The sequence below is a fragment of the Plectropomus leopardus genome, chromosome 8 (genome assembly GCF_008729295.1).
Source record: "Plectropomus leopardus isolate mb chromosome 8, YSFRI_Pleo_2.0, whole genome shotgun sequence".
NCBI lineage: Eukaryota > Metazoa > Chordata > Actinopteri > Perciformes > Serranidae > Plectropomus > Plectropomus leopardus.
The window spans coordinates 12,829,188-12,847,903 of record NC_056470.1 but is presented as its reverse complement, the minus strand read 5'-3'; the positions used below and the strand labels follow the sequence as shown (position 1 = coordinate 12,847,903).

The window sequence follows — 18,716 nt, the reverse complement described above, 5'->3', positions numbered from 1 at the left end:
GTAATGAACCAAATAATTACATTGTGAATGTGTACTTTGACTGATGTACTTCAGTTACAGTGTAACACAGACGATACAGTAAAAAAGCACCCTGTCAAATTTTTAACCACTAATAGCACTACTGAGCAATGCTTTGTTACATGACTCACTGTTTTGTTTGTAGTGTGCATGCCAATGCGTGGGCACAGGATACAATAAGAATTCCTGCCACTAGTTTCACACAATTCAAAATTCTGCTGATCAACAGATGGCTGCAGTAACACACAGAGAAGTTTAGCAATGACTGCTATCTAGGAAACATGGATGTGAAAAATGCAGGATCTGAAGTGTTTTTAAAAATCAACTTTGCAAATGTACAAGGAAACTCATTCAGCATAGTTGTTTGGCATCAAGGATACACACAAAATGTTTGGCAAGAAACATGAAATGTAAATGTAAATTCTGTTTTGTTTTTTTGGGTTTTTTTTTTTTACAACAAAGCTCCAAAGGGCACCTTTAATACAAAAAGCTTGGTTTAGAAGAAACATCAATTTCTTGTTGCAAGTATAAAATTACATTATTTACCACAAGAGTTAGATAAGATTTCAGGAATTCCATACTACATAATGCAATCCAAAAGTTACAATGGGGTTGACTTACTACCCCTCTGACAAAGCCTTATCCAGAAACATAAACATTGTATTCATTAATAGGCTAATTTATTCAACTGCATTATTTTTGCACAGGTTTTCCTGTTTTTGGGTACACCCCTTGTATGCAAGTCTGTGTGTTATCATTGGGTATGTCAATCAACCATGTTTGTCTCAGGTTACATGTAAACAAATTTACATTTTTATGTTAATTCACAATGTTTCATGCACAAATTGGCTCCTCTCAAGGTACACAGATTTTATACTGACTCCAGTGTGTCAATAAATAAATAGTCTTTGACTGATAGTTGTTAAACAGTTACTTCTGGTGAGGATAACAATAGCGTTGAATTGCCTACATTTATGTGCTATCTGATTGACTGGACTGGTGAGCGCCAAACTCTTTAGAAATGGAATCTGTTATCTTGGCTCACTGAAGGATTTTAAGGATTACTAGATTTATTCTTGACAGAGGTATGAAATGCACTTGCTCATAATGTTGTTATACTTTGCTCTGTGTAGTTGTAACAGACAGTCTGTGCATCTTAAATCTTTTTTGCATACTGATTTGCATATTCTCCTCCAACCATTTGCAGGTATGTATTTATGAAACCTGCTGTCATGCATTACCAAGTGCATGGAAATTAACACTAGGGCATTGCTGTTAGAAGCACTGCATTGCTTACTAGAGGCTGAGGCAAATCAGATTAGTAAGAGGTCACTACAATAATGAAACTTTTTCTTGCCTCTCTGTGTTTACTGGGAACATTTGTACATGTTTTGGCTAAATGCACTGTCCCAGCATCAGAGTTTCAGCTGGAAGGAGATTATTTGTTAGGTGGACTTTTTGACATTCATCATGTCAGTGACCCTGTTCATGAAAGACCAGAAGCCATCAACTGCTCCAGGTGAGTTTCATAATACATCTGGCTAAATGACTTCTTAAGTTGAATCTAATGACAAACTCATAATGGATAATCAGTCCATACCCTTGTTAAAGCGCTTTATCTCAAATTCTAGGTCAATAGATATAACTTGTTGCGCATTTTGCCCAAATTCAATGCAATTAATTGTCAAAGTAACTGTATAAGATTAAATCTGACCTCAGTCCTTGTTCCCTGAAATCACCTTTTGTCACATCCAAATCTGTGTAGAGGTCAAATAATGTAAACTGAAAGCAGATCCCACTCTCCTGCTTTCCATTATCTGTTCACAGTCAACCCTTCATTCTGTCAAATTATCGAAGGCTTCAGTTGATGAGATTCTCTGTGGAGGAAATCAATAACTCCAACAACCTCCTGCCAAATGTATCCCTTGGCTATGAGATATTTGATCACTGCTCAGATACACACAATTTCCCAGGAATATTAAAACTCCTCTCAGTCAATGGCTTGGTCCAACCTTGGGGTGAACCACACAAGAATCTGTCCAAAGTCATAGCACTGGTCGGCCCTTTTTCAAGCAGGGACACCCTGACTGTATCCCAACTGTTTATGGTGGATCTTATTCCGATGGTAAGTTCGCCAAGTACATTCAGTTTTAACATTTTCCCACTTTAGTTGTTTAAAATAACGAATTAACTTTAAATTAAAACAATTTCAAAACGTTTTGAAATTGAACTTATTCTTACTAAAAATGATGACATTTCTCTGTCACTCTTTTTCAGGTTAGTTATGGAGCTGCCTCCTCTGCCTTTTCAGAAAAAGTGAAATTTCCCTCTTTCCTACGAACAGTTCATTCCAATAAAGACGTTATTGAAGTGATTGTTAAAATCATACTACACTTCAACTGGCGCTGGGTGGCTTTTCTCAACAGTGACAATGCTTTTGGCAAAGATGGGCTCGAATTGTTCATTAAAAGGATTAAGAACACTGAGATCTGCCTCGCATATGCCAAAGGTCTCAAAGACAATACAAATTACGTCCAAATGTTAAAACACATTGAGGAACAAAAGATATATGTCGTTATTGTTTTTGCTCCCAAACTGACTGCTGAAGCTCTAGTTCAGTCAGCAATGCAAATAAATGTCACCAAGAAAGTGTGGATAGCAGGGGACACCTGGTCCTTAAGCAAGAGGCTCCCCAAAGAGGAAGTAATCACACGTATTGGAACTGTACTTGGAGTATCTCAGCCAGTAGTGACAATTCCTGGTTTCAATGATTTTATCCAGTCTCTCAAAAGCCATTCTCACTGTGAAAATTCAGAACAAAATATGTTTTGCAATCAGGTATGCAACTGCAGTAGCCTGAATGAAGAGGAAATCCTTGCTGTGGACTCATCATATTCTTTCTCTGTTTATTCTGCTGTATATGCCATTGCTCATGCCTTACACAATGCCCTGCAATGTGGGGTTGATAAATGTAATGGGAATATTACAGTGTACCCATATACAGTAAGTATACAAATAATTTCATTTGTTTCACATTTATGTTCATAACAGCTTTAATCTTTAGATAAGTCTATCATGGCTGACTGTGTTTTGTCATAAAATATTATTTAACTTTATATCCTCAAAGTTTAATAAAAGCTGATATTTCCTTTCAAACATTGACTGGCATTAATATTTCAGGCATGAAGTTTCTGAGATAGGAGAAGTCTACAATGTACCATACCCTCTCTGAGAGAGAAAGAGCCAAAAAGGAGGACATCACACAGAGTTGTGTTCCTCCTGGGGAATAACAACCTATTTAATAGGTGTGAAAACAAATAAAGTAATATTCATCTGAATTTTGTGTACCCACACCAGGTTCTAGCAATGCTGAAGAAGTCAAATTTTACACTTTTAAACCACAGTATTCAGTTTGATGAGCACGGGGACCCCACATTTGGATCCTATTCTATAGTTTTCTGGAACCAAAGTGGTAATGCAGAGGAAATCGGCTTTTATAAATTTCACCCATCAGTGGATTTTTCTATCAACGACAGCAAAATTCAGTGGTACACAAAGGGAGAAGTAAGTTGCGTTTTTTTCTAATTATATGTGATGTAATGTAAAACAGTACATGGTGATTCAAAATGCTTTGTTTTGCTTTTTTTCCCAATTCTACGTGTGTGTGTGTGTGTGTGTGTGCGTGCGTGCGTGCGAGCATGGGCGTTTATAACAAACTGGTTTACTCATAACAGTGACAGTGGCAAAATACATTATCAAGAAAAAGAACTAATGGTGTATTTTCATGGTGTAATTTCAGCAGATCACTCAACATATTACTCAGTGCCTCACAGGATGTTGTCATGTAACAAATTTTGTTGAGTTTTAGTGTTTAAAGTTTTATACTCTAGTGACTGTCACATCTATACAGTATTCTTTTTACTTTTTACTTATTTTGCTACTGTATAATCATCTTGCACAGGTGCCTACTTCACTGTGTTCCCCAGAATGTCCTGCAGGACATGCAAAAAAGCAAGATGGGATCCACAAATGCTGCTTCATTTGCAAAATCTGCCCAAATGGAACTTATATCAACAGCTCAGGTAAATTAAATAAAAGCAGTGGCCTTGGTGGTAGTTAACCATTCAGACCATTGTTAAGCATTTATTTTCAGTAGATGGGGGGCTTTAACATTAATTTTGTGTTAATCAGACATATAGGTTTCAATTTCCACCCCTCTGCAACAAATGAAAACTTTTTCACAGGTGAACCTCAATTTTATTGACAACCTGTCTTTCTCTCATGTAAAACAGAGGATCCCTACAAGTGTATCAAGTGTAAGGAGACAGAATGGTCTGCAGTAGGAAGTACATCCTGCAGTCTGCGGGAGGTGGAGTACATCCCATTCACAGACATTGGGGGGCTATACTGATCATGGTCGGGGCCTGTGCGTTGGTGGGCCTCTCACTAGCCATGTCCGCTCTGTTTGCCATCAACTACAACACACCTGTTGTCAGATCTGCTGGGGGACCAATGTGCTTCTTAATTTTAGGCTGCCTCAGTCTGTGTAGTCTTAGTGTGTTCTTTCACTTTGGTAAGCCAACAACTTCATCTTGTATCTTTATGTTCTTACCATTTCTCTTGTTCTACACAGTTTGTCTAGCATGCTTTGTTGTGCGCTCTTTTCAGATTGTTTGCATTTTTAAAATAGCTGCCAAGTTTCCCAAGATCCACAGCTGGTGGATGAAATATCATGGACAATGGCTGATCATCTCTGTGGCATTTGTTACTCAGGCACTCTTACTTATTATTGTCTATACTTATGCAACCCCCAAACCCTACAATGAAACATTTTGGTACCCAGACAAAATCATTCTTGGTTGTGACATTAGTGTCAAAGCATCCTCAGGTCCTGTGGTTTTACTTCTATCTTTGTGTTTCCTTTGCTTTATTTTCTCCTACATGGGAAAAGACCTTCCAAAAAATTACAATGAGGCCAAAGCAATAACCTTCTGCCTGCTCCTGCTGATCCTCACCTGGATCATCTTTGCCACTGAATATGTACTCTACCGTGGCAAGTACATCCAAACACTTAGCGCTCTAGCAGTACTCTCCAGTCTCTTCTCCTTTCTGTTGTGGTATTTCCTCCCAAAATGTTACATTATCATTTTTCAACCCCACAGAAACACACAGGAATACTTTCAAGGTCTCATTCAGAGTTATACCAAAACAATCAGCCAGTAGCAGCTTCAAGTAAAAATGAATATGTGTCTCTAGAGACAGAAAACTGATTTTTTTTTTTCCCATGCCTCCTCCAAGATTTTGCCTTTTAGAGAACATTGTAATTTGAATCTTTGTCTATTTTTTTTCTTCCAAGATGTGTAAACTAATGTATTATGCATGTTTTATTATTATCATTATTATTTTTTTTATTATTATTATGAGCTAACGCAAGATAAAATTACAAACATCGTGACTCAAGCTTATTTCAGAGATGGCTGGCAAGATGTCCTATTACTAAACAAAGACTTTTGCTTAAGATTCTGATCAGTAGCTTTTGTGTATATGGAAAACTCTTTTTAAAGACAGAGTGGATAGTACTGTATGTGTTGTGGTCTCTTTTTTATATTGTTAAACCATATATTTAGCTGAATTAGCAAGAAATTGCACATAAAACTATATGAGTTAGAGTTGTATGTATGTCTTAATACAAGACCTTTCTGGCCTTGCAAGTATTGAATCATCCACATTTTTCACATATAACAACTTATCTTGTGAGTAATAAAGTTGATTCAATACAGATATAAAATGAAACGTGTTTTTTTGTGTAACACTAATCTCATTGTATGACAGTAACACTAGACTATGTACTTATATGCTAGTATGGCTAAAGTTTTCTCAAATGTCAGAACATATTCATTTTCTACCTCTGGTGTTACAGTGTGAATCTTAAAATAGAAAGTTGAAATTAGGGTGCACTGCTTAGCTTAAAACAATAGCAAAACTGCAAACTGCAGCGGATGTTCAAGACAGGCATCTACAACACTGCTGTAGAATTACCTTATTCTGAAAAAGGGTGACCAGATCCTCAAATGACCCTATAAGGTTATACTGCTATTAAAGTATGCCGTGGTATGAAAAATGACAGTTATCGTACAATGTACATCTGTTTATAAGGTACTTTTTAAAAGATGTGCAGCCGGACGGAAAATCGCGCATCTCCTTTCCTCCCTGACAGCCTGTCAGATGTTTTACACATACTTCATCAAAGAAATGATTTAAAGTTTCATTTAATATTTTCTAAACAAAAAACCTTTGGGTTTTTATTCCATTAAAAGTCATTGTAACTAAGAAAGATAATAGTGTAATACTGTTTACCATCAGACTGTGATATTTTTCAAGATGGTAATCTTATTGTGAAAGTCTCATATTATGCAACCTTAGATCCTACCCATCTTGAGGTGAAATTCAGAGAAATTGGATGGTAAAACGGCACGATACTGCAACAGAAAATTTTAACAAAAAGCATTTAAATTACTGTATGAGAGATAGATATACCTTTGTCAGGAAGTCTGAATGTTGTGTTGCATTGTACTTTTAGATCGTATAACTTATTTTATATTGCCAGTATTGAACATGCTCTGTGTGTGTGTGTGTGTGTGTGTTTAAAAGATCGCATACAGTAAAGCTTTGCATGTCTAAATGGAACATGTATGACCACATGAATTTCTCTTTGTGGGATAATAAAGTTTACCTGAGCTGACCTGTTATTCTCTCACTGCACATTGTACCTGCATGATGATGTTTGTGGTAAATAAACACTGATTTGGTTTACTTTCATCGAGCAGAACAAGGAGTTCTGCACTTCTGCCATGAGGAATTCAAATTGTGGTCAAAGTCCTGGCCATTTATCATGCTCATCTGCCAAGTCATTGCAAATTTTCCTATTTCAAATGAAGTGTGTTGTCCAATGTTAAATCATGCAGGGGTCATTTGTAAGAGGAAGTAGTCATTTAGCATAAACCAAAGATACTAGGTTAAATGAATTACATTTTAATTTGTCTGTATTTGCTTGTGACTATCCTGTGATCTTCATTGCTCACTGGCACAGTGCTAATTTTAAAACCTTCACTGCAGCACCAATAGCTATTGGTTTATAGCCCGAGATTGTTTTAGTTTAAATATTACCTATCATGACAAAAAAACAAAAACAACAAAAAAAAAAATCGCCTGGCTAAACATCATGAACACAAAGAGTCTTTTGAGGGTGGAAGGAAGCCAACATGTTGAACAATGTACCAGTCGAGAAAACAGTTGCGGAGTTGTGTGAAAACATCTCATTCACCCCTAAACCCGTTGCGACCTAAAAAAGTTGACTCAGTGTCTTTCAAAAAAAAAAATTGTGAAGATGGCAATGAGCAACCTAAGAGGAAACGGCACAAAAATGTGCAAATAAGTTGTAAAATGTACAAGAAAATTACCTGAAAGTTACCCAAAATAACCTAACAAAGTATAAAACAAACAAAGACAGAAATTACCTGACAAAAAGTGCTTAAATTAATTTATCGTGAAATATTTTGAATATATAATTATAATATCTGTCAATATAAGTTGTTTTTTTTTGTTTTTTTTTTTACATTTCCTCTATCTTTGAAAAAAATTACATTTTCAAATAAATGTACTTTTACTACTTGGTAAAGTGCTAAATAAATAGTGCTTGTTTGGTTTGCTCTAAAACTAATGTTGGTCCATGAAACCATGGACTGCTGTAGTAAATGCAAGCTGTATCCAAGAATTTTAGATATATTACATAGGTCTGTCACTGTTTTTTGTCATCCTCTGTCACACTGACTGAATAAAAAAACTAAAGCAAAGTTGATTAGCCGTGCCATGATTTCTGATAAGAGACACAATAAGAGTAGTTCCATTTATTCCCAAATATTTTAGCAAAGGCATCTCTATGACTGATATCTGCAACACTCAGCAACTAACACCAAAACAATATAGATTTTTAAATTGCTCTTTTTGTAAGAGGGAAAATATGTATTTTTGATTTGGGGGTAATTTATCATTAAAAGGTATTAAACTTCTTGCTCATGATGATTGTTAAAACCTCTCTGTAGGAACTCTGTGCAACAGTAGTTTAGATTATTTTTGCATACTGATTTGTGTATTTTCCTCCAACCATTTATAGATATGTATTTTATTCCCACGTGCATGGAAATGATCCCAGGGGTTTAACCATCACCAGTGAGTCATAACTTACTAAAGGCTGAGGCAAATCCTATTAGAGTTCATATCATACTGGTAAACAATAACTGCAACAATGACACTTTTTCTTGCTTCTCTGTGTCTTCTGGGAATGTCTCTGTATGTCTTGACTAAATGCACTGTCCCAGCGTCAGAGTTTCAGCTAGAGGGAGATTATTTGTTAGGTGGACTTTTTGACATTCATCATGTCAGTGACTCTGTTTATCAGGACAGACCAGAAGCCATCGACTGCTCCAGGTGAGTATCTGAGTGCTTATCATCTTAAGCTGAAACCACTTAAGAATGTTTGGTGTAACAGATGACATTATTATACATTCAAGAGTTTTGCCTAGAAGTTTTGGTCAATGGCTGTGGCTAGTAGCACATTCCCCCCTTAACCCTTTAAAATTGACTTGATTTCTTTCAAAAACATGGGAAGAAGTTAATGAAAACGAAAGATAATGACCCAAACATTTGCTAGAAATAAGTAAAAAAACAAGAAAATTACCTAAAAAAAATTTTTAAACACACACACGGAAAACAAGTCTTGGAAAGTGCTTAAAACGTTGTTGTTTGTTGGTGTTGGTGTTGGTGTTGGTGTTGGTGTTGTGTTAAATATGCAATTATGATAATTATAAACCCAGTATTTCTCTAGACATTTCCCCTAGGTTTTTTAAAAATACTAATAATTCTGTTTTTGGAAAAAAGAAACGCACCAATTTGCTCAGGGTTCAAAGGTTTAAATACTTGTGAAATGCATCGGAAAACAGCATTAAAAAATCCATGGAATCTGTTTTGTAACATTCACAATGTGTGAAGCACTGAGCAAAGCTGTTAAAAATAAGAGATTCTGAAGCTATAGTGAAACAAATGCTGTGTAAATGAAACCACAGTAAGTTAACTCCACACTCCTGATGTACTTTCTCCATTCGCAGGCAACCTTTCCTTCTCCCAAATTATCGAAGGTTTCAGCTGATGAGATTCTCTGTAGAGGAAATCAATAACTCTACCAACCTACTGCCTAATATGTCTCTTGGCTATGAGATATTTGACCACTGCTCAGATACACAAAATTTTCCAGGCATTTTGAAACTCCTTTCAGTCAATGGCTTGATCCAACCTTTGGGTAAACCACACAAGTTCAATGTGTCCAAAGTGATAGCACTGGTCGGTCCTTTGACAAGCACTCAATCCATGACTGTAGCCCCACTTTTTATGATGAATCTCATCCCTATGGTAAGTTTGACAATAATTTTGTTTTTTTAACATTTTTCCCTGTCAGACTAAATACAATAAACCATGATTAAAAATAATTAAAAGCAAACTTTTATCATTTGTTATTATTAATTTAAAAATTGGTTTTAACATTATACTTCAGAATTTGTCACTGAAAATTATAATTTTTTTCTGTTACTCTTTTTACAGATCAGTTATGGAGCTTCCAGTTCTGTCTTTTCAGAAAACATAAAATTCCCCTCTTTCCTGCGAACACTTCATTCCAATAAAGATGTCATTGAAGTGATTGTTAATATCATACTACACTTCAACTGGCGCTGGGTTGCTTTTCTTTACAGTGATAATGACTATGGCAAAGATGGACAGGAATTGTTCATTAAAAGGATTAACGATACTGAGATCTGCCTGGCATACACCAAAGGTCTCAACGACGATACAAACTACGTCCAAATGTTCAAACAGATAGAGAAACAGAAGATAAACATCATAACTGTTTTAGCTCTAAAAATGAGGGCTGAACCTCTCATTGAGTCAGCAATACAATTAAATGTCACCAACAAAGTGTGGATAGCTGATGACGGATGGTCCCTAAACAAGAGACTCTCCAAGAAGAAAGAAATAAAAAATATTGGAACTGTACTCGGGGTGTCTCAGCCAGTAGTGACAATACCTGGTTTCACAGATTTCATTCATTCTTCCAGAAGCCAGACTCATTGCGAAAAGGCAGAACAACGTATGTTTTGTAATCAGGTTTACAACTGCAGCAGCCCGAGTGTGAAAGATGTCATCGCTGCAGACCCATCTTTCTCTTTTCCTGTTCATGCTGCTGTATACGCCATCGCTCATGCCTTACACAATGTCTTGCAATGTGGAGCCGGCAGATGTAATACCAACATTACAGTGTACCCACACATGGTAAGTATACAAATAATCTCAGTATTTTTGATTTGGCCTGTATTTTTTTAATAATTAACAATTTAATAATTAACGATAAGCCTTTTGGAGCGCAAAGTTATTTGTCTGCTTTGTTTTCATATATAACAGGTGAAAACATAACATTTGAGACAGATTTTTACCTGTCAAACATTTAGGTAAAAAGAAGGCAATAAATCCACACGCCCACAACTGCCAATAAACTGAATTGAATAATGCAATAGCAATGCAATAAAAATCTGGGTTTCATCTATTTTACTTGTGGAGAGTGATCAGCACAGTGTGAGAAAATTTGGTCTAATTTCCACCTTCAATCTGTTGAAAGTGCACACTGTTCACTCTGCTTATTTTTAAATATATAAATATAAACCATTTTTAGTTAAACATTGCCTGGTCATAAAAACTCAGACAAAAAAAATCTGCTATAGTTAAAGGTTCAGTATGTAGGATTTATGGGGATATACTGGCAGAAATTGAATAACAAACCCTGGCTCTAGATAGGGCCATTTGCATTCTTCACATCGGCCACAGTAGTGACCTACATGCCTGCGCTAAGAACTTCGGCAACACACTGATTTTTTTTTTTTTAAATGTGCAACGACTTTATACAGTGTTTATATCCTTTAAATCGCCAGATCTGTTTGTTGGAGAAGAAGAGACCAAGTAAATAATTTGGTTCCTGTGTAAAACCTGCTGAACACCTGGATCTTATGTTATCAGAGAAAAAATGTTGGCATACATTAGCAGGTCCCAGGTTTGAGGCCCATCTCTGACATACCAAGCAGCATTGGATAAGCACAGATTTTTGACATGAAACCACTTCATTCAGTCTTTTACCAGTTGAAATCACCTGATATGTTGGTTTTAGAGCGGAGGCGGCCTCTGCTGATCATTAGGATCCTAGTAAAATCCTCCTGAACAATGAACACTGAAGGAATTCTATCAGGGAGGAGTTTCAACTCACTGCAATCCTTAGCACTAGATGCCGTTAAATCTCCCTAAATCCTACACACTGTTCATGTAAAGTCTAAACCATTTCCTCTAAAGGGAGAAAATTCCACTGCAGTTCCTCCCTCCACAGGAATGTTTCTTAAAAAAAACAATTTAATCCACACCTCATATGCTCATTGGGAACACATAAAGTAATGGCCATCTGAATTTTGTATACCCACATCAGGTTTTAGCAGAGCTGAAGAAGTCAAACTTCACACTTTTAAATCAAAATATTCAGTTCCATGAGAATGGTGACCCAAACTACGGATCCTTTTCTATCGTTTTCTGGAACCAAAATGGTGATGCAGAGGAGATCGGCTTTTATAAATTTCACCCAGCAATCAATTTTTTTATCAACAACAGCAAAATTCAGTGGCATGCAGATGGAGAAGTAAGTGTCTTTTTCCTAACTATAATATGTGCAGTTTAATATATCAACAATTTACACCGTATATTACCATTAGACTGTTTTGCTTTGCTTTGCTTTGCTCTGCTTGCACATGTGCAGTTGTATATAAGTAATAGCTGTCACAGGACTGAAACACATAATGAGGAATATCCAATATCTATTGTTCATTGCATCACTTGAAGAAATGTCTACATATATAGTGTATAGTTTCTCTTCAAAAACCCTAATTAGAAATTTAAAATGCTACGTTTCTTCAGTATTCTTTTTGCTTCACTTGCATTTTTTTTGTTGTTAAATATTTGTCTTGTACAGGTGCCCACTGCACTTTGTTCCCCTGAATGTCGTGTGGGATATGCAAAAAAGCAAGATGGAATCCATGAATGCTGCTTCACTTGTGAAATCTGCCCAAATGCAACTTATATTAACAGCTCGGGTAAGAGGAGGAAAATGAGCAAAAGCAACTGAACATGCCAATGAATTCAGAGCTAAATAACAGCTATGAAATAAATCTGTTCTTAAAAACGGTTCTAAGAAGATGCTTTCGTTTTCGACTCTACGTAAACAGATCCTACAATAGACTGCTTCCTCAAAGATGGTTAAAATCTATCAAAAACTAAGCAAGTTTATGAAATCTTACTTTAAGGGAACATAGAATATAGAGGATGGAAACTATAACACTGCTTTTTAGCTGTCTCATATTTTTCACAAGAGAACACTAACTTAATTGACAAATTTTCTCTCATGTAAAACAGATGATCCCTACAAGTGTATCAAGTGTAAGGAGACAGAATGGTCTGCAGTAGGAAGTACATCCTGCAGTCTGCGGGAGGTGGAGTACATCCCATTCACAGACGGTGGGGCTATACTGATCATGGTCGGGGCCTGTGCGTTGGTGGGCCTCTCACTAGCCATGTCCGCTCTGTTTGCCATCAACTACAACACACCTGTTGTCAGATCTGCTGGGGGACCAATGTGCTTCTTAATTTTAGGCTGCCTCAGTCTGTGTAGTCTTAGTGTGTTCTTTTACTTTGGTAAGCCAACAACTTCATCTTGTATCTTAAGGTTCTTACCATTTTTCTTGTTCTACACTGTTTGTCTCGCATGCTTTGTTGTGCGCTCTTTTCAGATTGTTTGCATTTTTAAAATAGCTGCCAAGTTTCCCAAGATCCACAGCTGGTGGATGAAATATCACGGACAATGGCTGATCATCTCTGTGGCATTTGTGACTCAGGCACTCTTACTTATAATTGTCTATACTTATGCACCCCCCAAACCCTACAATGAAACATTTTGGTACCCAGACAAAATCATTCTTGGTTGTGACATTAATTTCAAAGCATTCTTGGGTCCTGTTGTTTTACTTTTATCTTTGTGTTTCCTTTGCTTTTTTTTCTCGTACATGGGAAAAGACCTCCCAAAAAATTACAATGAGGCCAAAGCAATAACCTTCTGCCTGCTCCTGCTGATCCTCACCTGGATCATCTTTGCCACTGAATACATTCTGTACCATGGAAAGTACATCCAAACACTTAACGCTCTAGCAGTACTCTGCAGTCTCTTCTCTTTTCTGTTGTTTTATTTTCTCCCAAAATGTTGCATCATAATTTTTCAACCCCACAGAAATACACAGGAATACTTTCAAGGTCTCATTCAGAGTTATACCAAAACAATCAGCCAGTAGCAGCTTCAAGTACACATTTGTCTCAAGAGGCGGAAAAGGGATGTGCTTCAGTCCTTCGGAATACTTGCAATGCAATAATTTGGCTTTTCTAAAATAAGTATCATTGAATATTTGTCTTATTTGCTATTTCTTTTGAGGTTCTCAGCTAATCTTTAAGAGATATGGTTGTTTGAAGAGGACTGTATCAGCAAAACCAACTCTGAAATTCGTTCAAAACAACAACAACAACAACATAGTCAAATAAAAGGCCCATGTAGTGTTATTTCAAAGAGGGTTGACAACATACGGTCATTAACAGAAGCCGATCCTAGGTAGCCTTTATATGGCTGATATCTGTGGACAGTAATGTTGAATTTTGCCTTACTGTTAAATACTTCGGTTCTCATTACAGAATGGACCTATACTCACTGTAAGGGTTTCCCTCCCAACTGTTTAGCTATTTTTAGCCAATTTCAGCAAGCAATATTTAGTAACAGTCCATTTTTTGTGAGTCCTTGCTTTATTTTTCTGGCCTTGAAAATAGCATGCTAAAAATAAATTCTACATTAAATAGAAGAAATATTTGCACTTCTTAAAATCTTTGGGAGGTGATATTTCTGCAAGATTTGCTTATGGATTAAAAATTAAACTTTAAATTAAATACATTTCCCAATGGGACAAATACATACTTATATTACATTGTCATATGACATAAAATGATTGGATTAAATTATCACTGAATTGTAAAGATACATTTTGTTGTTGGTGAATTATTGCTTTAACATCTTATATATATCTTCTAATATTACTGTTAAATATATTGTTTAACAGACTCAGGGCATTTAGTGACAGTCCACCTTAAGATGTTTCTGTTAATCCCTTGTACTGATTTTGATATTTTTATGAACCTGTGCAGCCATTAAAAAACAATGTGATTAGTGAGTGAGTTTTTGTTTTAATAAAAACAAAAAATTGAGTATGGAGCTTTTTTGCTCAGTTTTTTGAGGTTGCTGTAACATCAGTCTCACCACATGATGGCACCATTTTACAGTGCGACTGTCTTACACGCACTACAGTTCAACCGCACTTGTATGACTTAATTTTCCTCAATTGTCAGTATTCATCAAAGTCAGTGTCTGCTATTTAATTTTTCACCCTCTCAGTGTGATATTTAAGCCACACTCTCCATGGAGATACTACCCTGATAGTTTCTAATACTTGAAACTGTGTAAAGTAAATTAAACTTAAAAGGCAAAATCAGCACTGACAACATTAAGTTAAGAACTATTGATTTGACATTAAAGTTTGGGGGGGGGGGGGGGTTAGAGTTTTGGGTAGATCTTGTGCAGATTGAGACTGTATGCATTGTATTGTATGTACACAACTTTGTTCAAGCTTAACATCAACAGTTAATTTATATTAAACTAATTTGCTGGAGTGATACATAAACTTTGGCTATGACAGGTACCATTTGGTATGAGGAATTTATTTCACAAATAGTCTAAAGTACAACGAAAGCACACTACATCTCTGGAGCAGGCCACATAACAACACCAGTTTGGTACTGATTTAAATCTTAATTTACACAGCAACAACCCTATTGCCAGTCTTTACACAACCACTGCTGGTCAGATGTGAATACAGATGTTACTTTTGGGACAACAGTGGAGGCATTCAATGCATAAACAGACAGCAGTGATATAATTAAGTCAGTTAGTGCATGTGCATCCAGGTGCACTAAAGATGTTAGTTTTCAGGTGTCCTTGCCAGAACAGGGTTCCTGCAGGTTAAGGTAAGTTACAAGATTTTGTCAGACATTTTTAATGTCCCTCCTAATGAAGTTTTAGAGTAATTTTAGAATAACCAAAATTGAAGATGGATAACTTTAGCTTGCTCAAATGTTTATTGTAACATAAAACCTGTTTCTTTGACTAGTAAAAAAGTTAAATTATTTCAAATTTTGAGAAAAAAAAAGATGAGGAGCATGGAGAAGAAAGAATATATTGTATTACTGTAAAAGAATCTATTTGGTTTACCTAAAGAGGTGGGAAAGATCTGGCTTTTCTGGACAGTTTTCTTGGCAATTTTGTTTCTCAATTTACATGGGAGATTCAATTGCTGGATTCCCACCATGACGAGTTTAGGAGGAGGAAGTCATGAAATTATTTAACAAAAAGTAGATGCTGCCAATTGTTAAGAGATTTTACAGCGCAATTGCAGAAAAAAAATATTTATATGTCAGTGTCTTAGCATTTTTAAGACCTTATTTTAATACAAATTAATGTCTTATTTTTAGATTAATTAATTCAATGCCTTTTAAAACTCTTTAAGGATCTGTGGGAACCTTGCAGAGTTCCTATCCTATTGATTAACTTGTCAAATATTCATTAAAGACCAGCTTTGTCTCACATAATTAAGGGATATTATGCCACATAATTAGCTATTAATTTATTGATTTTTTGCTATGGGGATGCAACCTTGCCTTTGAGAAACACTATTTTTATTAGCTGTGCTTTAATATCGTCACCAAATAATAACATTTGCCCCTTTGTTGTGTGCCAATGTCGACCATGTTCTGCTTTAATTCCTTGTATCTAGTAAGATGATGAGATGAATTAGCTAACCTGTGATGGTTGTTATGACAGGTTTACTAACTGATGGTCATGTGAAGCGTCAGCAACGGTGACCTGAGACAGTACTAAGGTCGAAAAACTTTCTGCCTCCATTTGAAAGTCAAAGTGTCACGCTGTGACGCTCAGTGAGGCTGGGGAGCCCCACAAAGTGAAACGGAAAGGGCCCTGCCGCAGGGGGTATGTGACAATTCCAGAGGGTAAATTGCCATTTTGTTGTGGCTATTCAGTTTCCTGGCAGGGAGAAGGGGAGGATGGACCGTGAAAGTAGGAACGAATTGGTAAATAGTGCCACTTAGCATGGCATATGGCGCGTTTGGAGAGCTGAACGCTGACACCAACAAATTGACAATTTCATACCAATTTCAGAGTTACATACGCCACACACGTTGTCACGCGGAATTTTAGCGTGTTCATCCACTCGGGAAAAATTCGGTATTTATGCAGCCTGCTACTGTCTAAGGTCGCTGTGATGAACACAGCCGTATTTAAAAATCACGGAAAGAGTGACAAATTCTTTAAAATTAAAATTAGTCGATGACGAGGTTAAAGTGAGGTTACATCACAACAATGTGTATTATATAAAGGATAAATACATTGATTTATTTTACTATAATATTTTTGTTTATTTATTTGTTATTTTGTTCAAGTCGATGAAGGCAGCATTACTGCTGAGAGGTCACATTTTTCTGTTCTCCAAAATATGGAGCGAGGAAAATCGGAGGAACGCCCCGTGGCTTTTCACTTGTACCTTTCAATTTTCCACTTTGGTCAGATAAAGGGAAAACCCTGGGAAAAACTTGGCCTCCAACTGGTCCTCCTTTTGCATCCTAAGCAAAAACAAAACGCAGTTTAAGTGAAGGCCTATATTGCGTTTGGTGGCCATATGGGATTTGCCTTTAAAATGTCCAAATCTTATTTCTATTGACTGCTATTTCCATAAGCTATAGCCCCCAACAGTCTGATTTCAGCATTTAAGTATTAGTTATTTCTGCAGAGAATTGGTCAGTATTTTTATTTGAAACACCACTAAAGCACTGTTGGTCCTGTCTTTGACAATACCGGCTTGATTATTAACAAAGAGAGTTAGTGACCTAATGAATTCCTGTTTGAGTGGTCTTCAGTATCTACTCACTGTCCATACAGTTGGGTCCCTTTTAGTTAATTTTTATTCCGTGTACTATTGTTCAAAACAAACGGTGGGTTTAATCTACTGAGGCTGACATTGTGCGTAAAGAGATGATCTCACCACAGGACTATGTACCTCATAGTCATAAATCCATCAAACTGAAAATGCAGTGACGTGGACTACATTTTGACAAGATAACTTTTTTCAGCCTAAACGAAGAAACAACAATATAGCAAGCAAGTAATATGATAAGATGACGGTATCGATCCATCAGGAGTGAGATTTGCACTGAGGTAACCAACAACAAAAAAATATCCCCCCTGATATTTGTTTTCGGTCTGCTTTTGATCCTAAACCAAACGATTAATTTCCACGTTGGTCATATGTCTGGTAACTGTTGTTTTACGCACGGCTAAATACAGTGCGCTAAAGGGTGCTTGGTTATTCTCATTCAAATGTTGCTCAAGTGGCTCAGAGTAAATGGCAGATGTTTTGCAATTCAAGGCGCATCAATACCCATGCGCTTTAGTGTTTAACAATGGCGCTCCCCTTTTGTTAGGCGCTTGTGTCTTTCAGTTCAGAGTTGGACAAAGGCTTCATCCTCCAGCGAGTTATAAAGTTACTTTCCAGTCAGTTCATTTCGGTCCTTGAGAAAACCTTAAGCGATGTTAATGTGCACCTCTGGTCTTTTCATGCGGTAACCCCGGCACACACAGGCAAACAGCGGCCATTGTGTTCCCAAACCAAAGTAAGAAGTCTTTAAATAACCCGAGGACCAGTCTATAGAAATTCATGATGCTATTTCTATTTGATGTTTGATTAGAGCTTCGTCAACAGGTCCGTCGCGTGGCTTTTCAGAAAATCCTGTATGTATTTCTAATATTTTTCCAGTGCACCTGTTCGTGTACCTGCTCTTTTTACTGTGACTTTGTTACGCACAATGAGCGTTTGGTCACACCAGTGCTGCCTCGGGGCCATTTGAATGGAAGGCGGTACATCGATTTGCTCCGCTCACGGTGTGCCAAATTATGGGCCTGTGTTTGCATATTTTAGCACCGCTCTTGTATGACATGCAGACATATAGCCTATTAATATATGTGTTTACAATACAGGCTACGGACGAAATGCATTACGACGTTTGTGTTTTTTTAAATTAATTTCTACAAGAAACAAAGACCCGCAGCTTTTAATATAGGGCATATTTTATCACTGAATATTTAAATTAGTTAATGTCATCAGAACGCATACACTGGGTACTACTTTACAGCCAGGACCATAAGTTTACACTATACATGTTGCTGGAGCAAAGTGTTCTTTGTAACTGACTGTTAAACATTTTTTATGCTATGCATAGCGTTCTCAGAAGTAGCCTAAATGGAAGATGTTAGTAACAATTTGTGCATCTTATACCGTTCGGTTGTAGCCCCAACCATTGGCTTGCAAATGTACCAGTTCCCTCCACGAACAAAATAGTTTATT

The 18,716-nt window shown here is 36.7% G+C and overlaps 2 protein-coding genes across 2 annotated transcripts; both read left to right on the top strand.

Moving 5' to 3' along the window:
• Positions 1–1,358: 1,358 nt before the first annotated feature.
• Positions 1,359–5,241, top strand: LOC121947443 (taste receptor type 1 member 1-like). Its single transcript, XM_042492505.1, is given in 7 exon segments — positions 1,359–1,537; positions 1,846–2,143; positions 2,296–3,021; positions 3,376–3,582; positions 3,980–4,100; positions 4,311–4,414; positions 4,417–5,241. Coding segments are annotated over 7 exon segments (2,460 nt in total).
• A 3,082-nt stretch (positions 5,242–8,323) lies between these two features.
• Positions 8,324–13,499, top strand: LOC121947448 (taste receptor type 1 member 1-like). Its single transcript, XM_042492508.1, has 6 exons — positions 8,324–8,505; positions 9,183–9,483; positions 9,673–10,398; positions 11,594–11,800; positions 12,131–12,251; positions 12,571–13,499. The coding sequence occupies exons 1-6, from the start codon at positions 8,324–8,326 to the stop codon at positions 13,497–13,499; spliced, it is 2,466 nt and encodes an 821-aa protein (XP_042348442.1).
• Positions 13,500–18,716: the final 5,217 nt, after the last annotated feature.